The sequence below is a fragment of the Dermacentor silvarum genome, chromosome 1, assembly GCF_013339745.2.
Source record: "Dermacentor silvarum isolate Dsil-2018 chromosome 1, BIME_Dsil_1.4, whole genome shotgun sequence".
In the NCBI taxonomy this organism is placed as follows: Eukaryota; Metazoa; Arthropoda; class Arachnida; order Ixodida; family Ixodidae; genus Dermacentor; species Dermacentor silvarum.
Genome location: NC_051154.1, coordinates 75,879,466 through 75,891,885, shown reverse-complemented (window position 1 = coordinate 75,891,885; position 12,420 = coordinate 75,879,466). Strand labels below are relative to the sequence as shown.

The 12,420-nt window shown below is 44.3% G+C and overlaps 1 protein-coding gene across 3 annotated transcripts in view; it reads left to right on the top strand.

Moving 5' to 3' along the window:
* The window catches only part of LOC119466484 (zinc finger CCHC domain-containing protein 14-like), a 76,498-nt gene that overhangs the window by 38,319 nt on the left and 25,759 nt on the right, over positions 1-12,420 (top strand). For all 3 annotated transcript variants that reach the window (XM_049669961.1, XM_049669955.1, XM_037727000.2), the window contains exons 7-8: positions 8,730-8,982; positions 9,590-9,678. In XM_049669961.1, the coding sequence (XP_049525918.1) occupies positions 8,730-8,982; positions 9,590-9,678 (342 nt within the window). The remainder of the gene's footprint in view (positions 1-8,729; positions 8,983-9,589; positions 9,679-12,420) is intronic.

The following is a 12,420-nucleotide window of genomic DNA, read 5'->3' as shown; positions in this document are numbered from 1 at the left end:
ACTAAATAACAAGCATGGTGCCACGAGCGCACAAGCAAACTTGAACACATCTCACTCGAAGACCGCGTAAATGCGCTGTCAAAATGCGGGAGTGAGGAAGCGTGGCGCAGCAGCGAGCGAATTGACCTTCGTGCTGATTCTTGCTTCTACGTGAATTAAGCGGCAAAAACACAGCGCACACGTAGCTATCAGCACTCGCACTCTGTGTCCCATTGCAAATGGCTTTCAAGATGGGGCCTGCGCGGCCATGGCATACACAGCCACCGCAGGAGTAGAACCACCCTCCTTCCCCTCCCCACGGTGCCTTGCGCGCAACGGAAGACGGCGGGCTTCCTCCCTGCTTTCCTCCATTGCCCGCACGAGATTGAGCTTCCATCGTTGGCTCGCCCTTGCACGTTTTCACTGGCACGTACAGTATACGGCCTGCGACGACGATGCAGTGTTGCCAGGTCAGACGAGGCGGTGTAGCCCAAAGTTAGAGAAATTGTCGCCCAAATGTAGCCAAACACAAAAAAGAGCAAAATATTTCGTAGCCAAACATAGCCATTTTTATTTGCTGTTTTATTTCTATATAAATTTTCACATTCAAAACGCAATCCTTTTTTGCACAACCCTTTGTAACCAAATGCCCTTGCCGCCGTGACGGTCTACATCATGCAGTGAATCGCTGCAGAAGGCGAAATCATAGTGCTTTTATTATACGACAGATAGTACTAAGTTATTATTTTTAGTTATATACAGTAATACTAACTACGAACTCTGCTTTTTTGCTCAAGTGAACGCAAAATAATGTTCAGCATCATTGAGCTCTCACGTGACATCCGCCCACGGCTTCTTTTTTATGAGCCGAAACCAATGTATCGTGCTATGTTATCTCGCGTCATTTGTTTCATCGTCCTATCTTGTTTTCTCGTTAATTAGATTGGCCCGGGTTACTTGGGACACACTCTATATAGTTTCCATTTACATCAACCTGGTCGCGTTCTTAGGTCTCTGGCATGCCAAAAACATGCATTAAAAAGAAGTGAGAAACAACAGATGCCACTCGCGGTCTCAATCGGTGTAAACGAAACTTTAAACGGTTGCTGTGCAAAACGGCACACAAGTGTAAGAAGCGCGCAGTCGTCTGCGGCGACGAGCACATCCCGAACGTAACTCACTCGAAATGGCAAAAGCTGCGACGGCTCACAAAGAGCAAAGGTAAACGACAAATTGATAAGTGTTAATCCTGTGAAAACCGGTTACTGTGAAAAAGCAAACCATGTTGATATACTATTAATAATAATTACTGGGTTTTACGTGCCAAAACCACGATATGATTGGGAGGCATGAAGCAGTGGGCGACTCCGGATTAATTTTGACCACCTGGGGTTCTTTAACGTGCACATAAATGTAAGTACAAGGGTGTTTACAACATTTAGCCTCGATCGAAATGCGGCCGCCGTGGCCGGGGACCTAACCCCCGTCTTCGAGCCAGTAGCGCAACACCTCACCTGTTAAGCTAACACACTGGGTGATGGTCATGTGACGTGGCGCACTCATGGCATCGTGGCAAACATGTTTCGATATTAGCACAATAAGCACCTGCATCTGTCACGTTACGGGCAAACCGTCTATAAGTAAACGCACCAGGACCCACTTTGGGCTCGGGGTCCTGCTCCCATTCTTCTTTATACTTCCTCGCATACTTGGCCCACTTCCCCATGGTTCGATTCTCCTCTCCGAGGAGGACTTGGTCTTAAGTCTAATCTACGGAAATGAATCTCTAATGTAAGCACAAACAAAAACTCATCTCGCAGGAAAAAGAAAATGGCAGTAAAGCCTAGCGTGAGAAACATGAAGCAGGTCGAAAGCTGTGCCCAGCGCGATAGTTCACCAAGAAGCCATGGCCGGGAACACGCTGGAGAGGGTCATCTACCCGTGCTTCTTTCATGTCGGCGCCAATCGCCCGACCCTATTTTGTTGCTCTCTGAGCATAGCAATGTTAGTACAGTGTTCTATGAAAAACCCTCTACTCCCAGGCTCATCCCGATGGCCGGGGATTGGGTGCCTCACGGTGTAGCGCGATGTAGCGCGTACATCAAAGATCAAAGCCACTGGCTCAGACAACGGCGCAGAGAATGGAGGAGGAGAGGGGGCGGATGGCATTTCGCGCACGCACACACGCATAGGCGTGTTGCCGGCTCAGTCAGCTAAAATATAGCCTTCGAAATTTGTTTCTACTCGATCAGAGCCCCTCTGGAGCGTTGATTAGGGCGCCCCTATTAGGCCGAAGAAAGCCAAGTCACAGATTTTCAGTAGCCCAAATACAGCCACATAGCCAACTCGTCGAAGTCGACAGCCAAATTTTTTTTTTTCGGTAGCCCAATTTAGCTATATATAGCCAAACCTGGCAACACTGTGACGATGTTATCGCCCCTGAACTTTATAGGGAATGTCGCGGTGACGACGACGGCAGAAATGCGCCAGGAGTGTCCCTATAATTGTTATCGCAATAAAAACAGATTGTAATAGTTTTACGTCATACCAGCCCAGGGTTGACTGTGGTCTATGTGTCTGCGGTGACATATGGTGAACCAGAAATTATGTGACTGCGTCGTTTGGACCGCATAATTTGAGAACATTTCCCGCTATCATCATCGATCTTAGTGCCACCGATGTTTTTGGCTTTACAAGAAAGCATGCGTCGTGCCCCGCTCTTCCATATTCTAGTATGTTATAGCTACATAGCGTGCTTCTACTACGTGCTTCATATTGGTTTATTCTGTGTTTCGTCGTGGTTTCGAAGTGCACTGCCATATCCATTATTCCACCAAAATTCAGATTGGCCTGCTCTAAACCGTTTATTATCTGCTCCAAACTGCTCCAAAGCGCAATGTTACTTGCCCCAAAAATTGCTGCAAAATGAATTTTGACAGTCCCACCCCTGTATTTGGTACTTCTAACGTCCGGGCAATCCATTGCACCGAGATTTATGCAGTTCCCTTTAACTACTTCATGCCCCCTTTTCTATTCTCCACGCCTTTGTTACATGTTTTTCCACTTTCTTGCTCTGCTAGCTGTTAGCGCTAAATGTGCTTGCCGCTGTACAAACAGGGGCAGCAAGAAAAGATTAATTGCACACAAGAATGAACAGTGCCGCCTGCCAGCCAGTTGAGGTGTGCCGAGGACGTGGAACACAGCAGCATTGCCATGAAATGCATGTGATCAAAATGTCAGCTCTACATCTACATTTACAGCTGGAAAAAGCTCAATAGGCCCATTGGGGCACCGCCAGCTTGCAGTGTTTTCAGTGATGCAAGAGCGCACAGGCACCACATTGTGCTGTTGTTTCTAGGGGTAGTACTAAATTTTATAGCCACCTATATGTTGCCCCACAACGTTTAAATTGGTGACACACTATTTGGATGGTTTTTATCAGGCGACTGTGCATTCCTGTTTTACTACATGGTTCAGTGTACCCACTTGGCAGACACAACAGCTGCAACAGTTCATTTCTGCTGCATGCACTGGCTCCTGTGGTATCCAGTGTGCCTAGCAGGATGTGTCACTTTGTAACATTTTGTGTCTTATGAAAGTGTGTGACACCTGTCTTGTTTGTGGTGCATTTGTGTGACTTCTGATTTTATCATTACCCTTGCACATGCTTTTTGCCTGTACCATTGTGTTTCATGCAAAAATAGCTAGAGAGAAATCTGGCACAAATGTTTCTGCAATTTCCTAGCGGCACTTCAGCCATCATTGGCTTGATGGCAGCACCACTATATCATTACAGAAATATTCCATTAACAGACTTACAGATATACAAAATGTGTCAAATAAAACCACCATGCTACAAGGAAATGGGAAGTAAACTGAGAATCAAACCACGTCAAAGAATTGGATTCATAGTATAGTGCATTCAACCTGAAGCCTGTACATCTTATCTTTCCCTTAGTGGTTGAATTTACTTCCGTGCCAATTTTGTTCCCCTCTGATAAGTTTGTGTGAAACTATGATCTAAACTTAACATTTATAGATATTGCATTCTGGAACATTTCATGCCATAGATTTTTCATTGGAGTATGTGCATAACATCTGCAAAGAACTAAACATATGGGAAGCACCTGCAAGTGGTCATGTGGGAGGCACATAGTACAGTAGAACCCCGCTGTTACGTTCCCAGGTGCTGCGTTTTCCCGGCTGTTGCATCGTTTTCAGCAGGTCCCGGCACAGCTCCCATAGAACCGAATGCATTGGTAACCCCGCTGTTGCGTCGCAACTGTGGGACCGTTCCCGCATCATACGTTGTAAACTGCCACCCCACGCCGGCCCTAGCGGCCATTCTTTTCATGTCGCGTGGCTTGGTGGCTTGACGATGGCATTGGCCACCCAAAGTGCCAGGGCCACACCTATGACATATTTTCGGTTTCCACCAGCAAAAGTATGGCCTTTGACATTCGTATTTGCAATCTAAAGATGGTGTCTATGACGCGTTGTGGCCCTAAAATTAGTTTTGGTGCATGGATGTTCCGTATTGACCCTTTTCGCGGAGCAGTTTGTTTTATAGAAACGAGATGGCGCTTACGGCGGCGCGCCAATCGTCTCCTAAGCGACCGCGCACGAATACAAAACCATTTCCGCTTCTACCTTGCTTCTGTGCGATCAGCTGTTGTCGGAAATGCAACTAAGTTTTCGCTAACGCACTGTGCTCCATTCACTCTGGTTTGAATCCTGTGGATTGAAGATGTGTGCAATAGTTGGCTGCCAAAATAGTGACTGGCATATTAACGAATGTAATGCATATGTGGGGCCAAGTTCGCGGGCCGCTGCTGCAATTGTCCGTAGTTGTTTCCAGCACTTCGAGATGTACGGCTCTCCTCGAGGATACACAAATTTGCTAATCCGCCTCCGTTGTATTGCTAATTCCTTCAAAGAAAGGGCTTCAGTCCCGGTACATCGTCAAGAGTGAGTACTGCTCGTTAAACAATGATAACTGGAGTAGCGCCGCCTCTTGTCATAGTAGGTTTCGCGCACAGTATTTACACAAATCTACCCCAACCAGCACGGAAACTTACACCCACTTTTTCACCAACGTGTCAAGAATAAGTGAATGGGCGCACACTTAATATATGCGCACTATATACGCACAATAAGTGTCGGTACTACATCGATAGCGCACGAATGGTCGAAGCTGAATGTTTCGTGACGGTCTACAAGAGTAAGCGAGTTACTCGCTATAATACGCATTTGCTACAAGGTATTGCAATTTGCAGAACAGCTACGTTTCAAGCCTTGTGCGCAGCAAGGACAAGTCTATCGGAACTGAGCACACCCGTGAGCGATTAGGCAGAAAATAATCAGGTAGTGGCCGCACCGAGGAACTTCACTGAGGCAGAAACTGACAAGCTGCTGCTTCAAAATATTTGCCAATTAAGTACAAAGAGCAAAACACACTAATCCTGATTCAATTCATGAGCAGAATGTTTGGATAGCTTGAAATACATATTTAGCCCCACTTTTAGAACAAGCGCAATATATGCTGCTTACGCCGTTTGGACATAGGCTAATCAGCTCCTAAAGCGCTTTTGCATGTTCTCTGAAGCTGTGATCAAAGTTTCGTGTCGTTCACCCAGTCACCGTTTACGATATCTCCCAAAACGGAGGTTTTCTAAGCTGCGCCGGCGTCATACACTTCCATTATAAACAAGGAGGCAACGGAGGCAGTTGAGGCAAGCAATGGACGCGTCACCACGTGATCAAACATGGCAGCGCCCACGGGATCGCCGCGAAAAGGGTCAATAAATTCCAAGGCTGATAACGCCGTCGCCGCGTGCCGTATGCTGTATGTGTGAGTGAAAGCGTGCAAGGGGAGGCGACGACCGCGCCTTCTTCTGTTGCGCTCAAAGCACCGGCAAGGGAGCGAGGTGGGAGGGATAGTGAGTGGCGTTGTACTCTAGCATCAACTGCGTACTGCGCGGCTGCGCGCGGGCTGTATCCTGAAAGCGATCTATGTTGGGGGCAGTCTAGCCAGTGTAGGTGCATCGGCGGCTCGTAGCTTTGTGTGCTGTGTGTTCTCGGCGCTCAGTTTGCGTTAAAGCGATAGACAGCAGCATGAAGGTCACTTCGCTCACTGCTGCAGCGGCGCTTCCTCATGCCACTATTCGACAGCGCGTCTCCGCGCTCATCGAATGTGAAGTGTTCATGTTTGCCTGTGGGCGCTGACACCATGCTTGTCACTATAGTTAATAAGCGAATGTTTACAAGTTCATACGACGATAAAACTACTATCCTTACATTGTATAGCTGTCTACTAATTTGCTATCGCAATCAATGCTTCAGCTTTCGGGGGAAACTACGACTCTTTTTCACACGTAAGAATTAAAATAATATTGTGCGCAGGTCAACACTAGTCTCATTTCTCAATTTTTCTTATTTCTCATCTCTTGCGTTTCCTGGCTCTTACGTTTTTTTTTTTTTTTTTTTTCGGTCCCGTGAAATATGTATCAGCGGGATTCCACTGTATAAGGTGGGGATGTGAAGAGTGTAGCATGCTTTTATGTAAGTGGACTTTCTACTGCTTGTCTCACGTAAAAACAGTTCTGTGTTCCTATGCGCTATCGTGAGAATGGGTTCAGTTGAATTCTAGACATACAAGACATCCTAAATCAGTGCTTGATATACAGTGCCTTCAAACTTGCGCTTTCAAACTCGCACAAAGGGTATGTTAGCTACATAAATGTGGCTTGCACAGATGGTTTACGCTTCTTCATGGACACAGTATGCATTGAAAAATAAAATCAAAGTGTTTAAGTGAAACTTCCATTACTTCTTTTCATTTTTGCATTTAAGGTCTCTTAGATATTTCATTAAAAGCAATGTCACTGATGAAAATAGTGTTTAGAACATGTTGCATACACCTTGAAAGTTTCTTATCTAACCTGTGCTGCATGTTGCAATAGTATGTGTAAAGCATTTTAGTGAAACAAGTTGGAACGTAGACTGCTCGGTGTGTGCTTTTGGTTTCAGCATGTTTTCATGCAGCTGGTTTCACTTCTTTTATTGTTTCTCACAATGTTTTATATCAGGCATGTTTTTCAAGTGGCTGGATAGCAGATTTCTAAGTATGCTTGAGGTGAAATAGTTTGTTCTTATATCTGACGTTTCTCTATGGAATTCTGTCATAGAGTCCACATCTTGTCAAGTTGACAAAGCTTGCTGAATAATTTCAAATTCTTAATCCATTCTACATCTATGCTTTTCATGATTCTAAAGATGCAAAACATTTTATGAAACTAAGTTTTCAATTGACAGAATTGGCGCCTGAAAGGGATATTGGGATAGTGAAGACAGTCCTGTAAGCGCAAATTCATTTAGTTTGATTTTCTTCGAGGCGCCTGTTTTGAACTAGTTATCTTATTTTGTCACTCAATCCAAACAATTTTGCACCCTGAAGTGATGCACCTTGTCATAAGGTCCCCCCCCCCCCGCCAGGCATTTGCAACAATACAACCGTTATCAGCTCCACCCTGCATTCAGACTGGTACACAGTGTGTTTGTTATGAGCACAGGCATTCCTACCTCAGACTGCGAAATTAGATTAACTGGGTGGCACATTTGCGGGTGGATACCTTAGAAGACAGAGCTTATAGAAATATTGAAGATGAACTTGTCTTAGGATACAACCGTCTTAGTTTCTAACATTAATGTACGCTGTAAATGCAGTAAGTAATGAACATTAGTTAATACAGTTAAACCTCAATATAACAGTCATAAAATCATCACTTTACATCATCGTTATATTGAAATTTTGCTATATTGAAATTCAACCTTTTACACAAAGCAATCGACCGATTCTTTTTTTATTCGGAAATGACAGCAAAAAATGTCCAAATAATCGAGCAACCTTAAAGGATCTAATTTCAATGCCAAAAAAAAAAAAAAATATGTTGAACTTGAGAGCCAGCAACCACTTTTTTTTGTTTTATGCTTTGTTGACAAAGTCCTCTTCACAGTGGCCGTACGGCACGTGGAAAGCCAAAAGAAACAGGTCTAACACACTGTGGTTATCAGAATAAGCGAAGCTTTTGTGTTCGTTTTGCTGCGGTGGCTTACGAACATAATCTCGGATGTCACCCGGAGTGGTATGACACCGAATGCTATATTCACTGAACTGAACCGCAGCTCGCCACACAGTTCAATGAATGCAGCATCGAAACCAGTTGGAAGCTGCAAAAAAAAAAAAAAAAAAAACTTCTCTTTAAAATCACATGGAAGCGAGACTCCAGCCTGAATTACGGCAACTTTATTCACGACCACCACATTTTCTGTTTGGAACATCATGTGCATATTATGTCAAGAAAATTGAGTAAGATCTGACATGGTGTTGTAAATTTCGGTCACCAGTATGCATTGGTTCAACATAAGTCTTTTAAATCAGTTTTTCATAGAACACCGACATGGATTTGAAAAGGTACCAAAGCCGCGTAAGTGCGAGCAGCTCCAAAAAAATCTGTTGGCTACTTGTATGAAAAACTTATTGCAAGAGTAGTGCACTCGCCAAAAACACTGAAAAATGTGTGTTAGATATGGTAGCAATCATATGACCAAAAGGTAATACTGATGAAAAGCACAGTTAGGTTGCGAAATGTCTTGCAGTAAGGGCAGAGACAGTTGTGAATGTCTGCTGTATTTCACCATAGCATCAAGTTTTGGATGCAGAAGGTGTAACATTTTCCCCTTGTGGGCAGTGTGAACTGTGCAGGTCAAGGCACTGAGCATCCTGGGCCATCGCCATGCAATTCTCCTCTATCCTCGGCACCAGCATCGCCCTACGAATCACCACCCACGTCAGGCTGCAACTCGCGTGCCACATCTCCATGGACTGGTGCTGCTGTGACCAGGATGCATTGGGATGGTACACCATCATCAGTTGAAGAGCTGCTACACCGAGCACATCTCAAGAAATATTATCATATATTTAAGAACTGCACCCTGGATGATGTAAGTTGAGTTTGAGCTAGACATTTTGAAAGGATTGCCTGTCTAGTTGGGCTAATTATTAAGTTTATAGCATGTCCTACCAAAAAAGTGGTAATTAATAAATGCAATGTTTTAGAACTAACTGAGCTGCTCCTTCCTCTGTCATTAACTCCTGAGGAAGGAGCCGAGTTGGCCACAAAATGTTGGTTACGTTGGTTACATTACGTTGTATGCCAGTGGGGCCACAGTGACTAGGTGCTTTATGGAAAGTTATATGTGGACTATGTCTGCTATGAACTATGCGTGCTGGTTACATATCATTGGCTTTCTCCTATTTCTGCTCTGCGTCAGCCGCCTTTTACTTTACAGCAAGTGTACAGGTGATAAAAACAAAGCGATAATGCATTGCATCAGTCTTTAAATGGCAGGAGAGGGATTTTTAACATTTTGGCAAAATTGTTCTAGATATTAAATTGCATTGTTGGAGCTTTCTTGTTTTGTTTTTCTCAATAGTGAAAATTTAATAGATATTGATAGGGCAGGCTACATGTCACTGGTGCATTTACATGCTGTATGCCATACTTGTAATGACCTAAGCATCATTTATTCTTGCTGCATTTCGTTCCAGGTTTTATCCATGAATGAAGAGGGTATGAAGCAGAAGGGGCTTCCAGCCAGTTGTTCAAGGAGACTGCTCAAAGAAATTGCCTTGTTGAAGTAAGCGACTCTTAACCACTTAAAAAAAAAAAGGTGTAATCCTCTAGTCTAGATTCTCGCCGGAAGTAGAGGACGCTTGTAAAGTCAGCACATAATTCAGTAAGAGGTGTAGCATGTATGTGTAGCGACGGATCATCCCACATGTTGTGGATGGTTGGTACTGGTATCGTGTTCCATTGCTAAGGCTGCATTGCAGACCAGCCTGTGAGGCAATGTGAGGCTGACTGACAGGCAATCTGACATTGCCTCACAGGTTGGCCTGTAAGGTGGCAAAGCTCATGGGCAGGATTTCATTCCAGCCTGCAAACCCCATGCTATCAAAAGATGCACTTTAGTATTTCTTTTGCACTCATGACTCATTATGCCCACTAAGTCCCCATTGCCATCATGTCCTTCACTGTCCAGCTCATGGTGTTAAAAAGGCTTTCAGGTAAAATGGCGACGCTACGGGAGCACTAGAAATCCAGGAAGAGTTTTTTTCTCTCGCCACAAGGTGGCATCGAGTAAGTAGCGACTCGCATGAGCAGATTTCTGTGCATGTTTAGTGCAATTGAAGGCCGTAGCAGAAACCCTCATCTTAAATTGTGCACACCATTTAAACACAACTTTTTCAGCGTTGTTATATGTAAAAGTCCAACATGCAGTATTGCAACGCACAGAGTCGCCACGTTTGGCAATGCGGTGATCCAGATTTAAGGACAGGAAGCCGATCTCATGGCCACGTTCTGATTGCACCATTAAATGGATGCATGCGTTACGTGAATCATATTTACTCCTTCTTCGCTCCCTCTAGAGAACTTGTGCATTCGTTATTGTTACCATCGTGTAAATATTGTAGCGATAATGCACTATTAATGCGTACTCTGGGATGCTTACCTTCACTGCGTAATGAAAATGCGGCTACCTCTATCTGGGAGAACGGGGCACCTCTCATGCAGTTTCACAAATAATTTAGGCGGAAACAGAAGTGTGTACATTGAGCAGCAAAGATGAGCGAGTAAATTAAAATGAAAGCATCTATGAGAATGCAGCATAGGTGCCATTGTGCTTACTTTGAGTTTGCAACTGAGGTAAATTGACTTCACTTTCAACTGGCCGGACACAATATCTGCCGTGCACTGCTAATATCTCTGGTAACCGACTGATTTAAAGGGCCTCACCAGGCCACATAGTAAATTTAGGTTATACGCTGGAAGTTGTTACAGGCCCTCTAGGGAGTGTTCTACCGCAAGAATTTTTCAAATTCGCTCATAAATAGCCGGGGTGCAAAATTTTCAATGCCGCAAACCCATGATTTCAGGGGGGCAAGTATCACCGCCAACATAGACACTCTCTCCACCTGCCCCGTCTAGCCTCCGCAAGCGAAATTCCTTCCCTGTGTTCTCCCATACCGGAGCTGGAGGATTGCGTGATGCCTACGTCACAGGCCCTGCCTTCTTTTTCTTTGCTGTTGCTGTTTGCGTTGCGTTTGTCTCGTTTCACGTAGCGCACGATTTTACGCGCTGTGCTCGACTACACCTGACTAGCAGTAGAAGTCAGGCTACACGAAGACTAAGGCAGACAGAAGCGGATCAGAGAGCATGATCGGGCGCTGGAACATGGTAGAAAATGACAGTTTCGTTGTCTGCACGACGTGTGAACAAGCAGACGAAGCGGAAGTACATTTCTCTAGCTTCAGCACGAAATAAAACAAAAGCGTGCAGACATTTGGTTTGTATGTTTTATTATTTCTCTAAACTTTAATTCCTCTATGAAAGCAACAGATTAAACAAATAACTGATGTTGCCTTGAATAATTGTTGGTCACTCATAGTGACATCACAGCACGGTGATGTACGTTAGTGCACTTGCGATAAAGTATGTGTCACTCTCTGGCTGAGAGCACGGCGTCCGCGAGGAGAAGGGCAAATTTTGATTTGAAATTTAAGCTTTTTTCATGGTGCATAGCGATGTAATACTTGGCAGGCACGATCGTTAGTGCGCATTGTATGCATTGCGCTTGTCAGCTCAATATGGCCAGACCTGGTGAGGAGCCCTATAAGTGTGCACCCAAGGTAAGGGAGAATGCAAACACATAAGCGACAGTTGGAAAGAATGGATATGAAGCCATTTTCTGCAGGAGGTGCCGTCTCTATTTTCTTTCGAACTCTGTAACAACGAATTTGTTAATAATTATGTATAGGCAATATTATTCAGTGTTCATGTTACCGATACACTATACATTTTGCCTTATAACAGAAGTTGTGCTAACGTATCTACACGATTCTAATGTGCCCACGAATCATAACCCGCACCCAATTTTTACTGCAATCTTGCAGTAAAAAAATTACTACAGAGATGCTATTCCCGCAAGATGACTTTTATAGATAACGTGAACCTCGTCATAACGAAACAGGATATAACAAAGTAACTGCGATTCCCCTTGAAATCTCCATAGAGATACATGTATTTTAAGCCTCGTTTTAACAAAGCAAAATTGTTCTGCCAGTGGATATAACGAAATAGATTCATCTTCAAAATACCGATCGTTGCACACCGAGCATATTGAAGACTTTCCTTTCGAAGTTCTCACAACCGAGGATATTGTGCAGCACATGATTAACTGTATCAGTGACGTTAACAATATTCGTTGTCGTGGAGACAACGAAGCTGTCATTTTCTACCATGTTCCAGCGTCCGATCATGCTCTCTGATCCGCTCTTTCTGCCGGGTTCCGCTTTTGCTCGGCGCGGTAGTTCAAAAG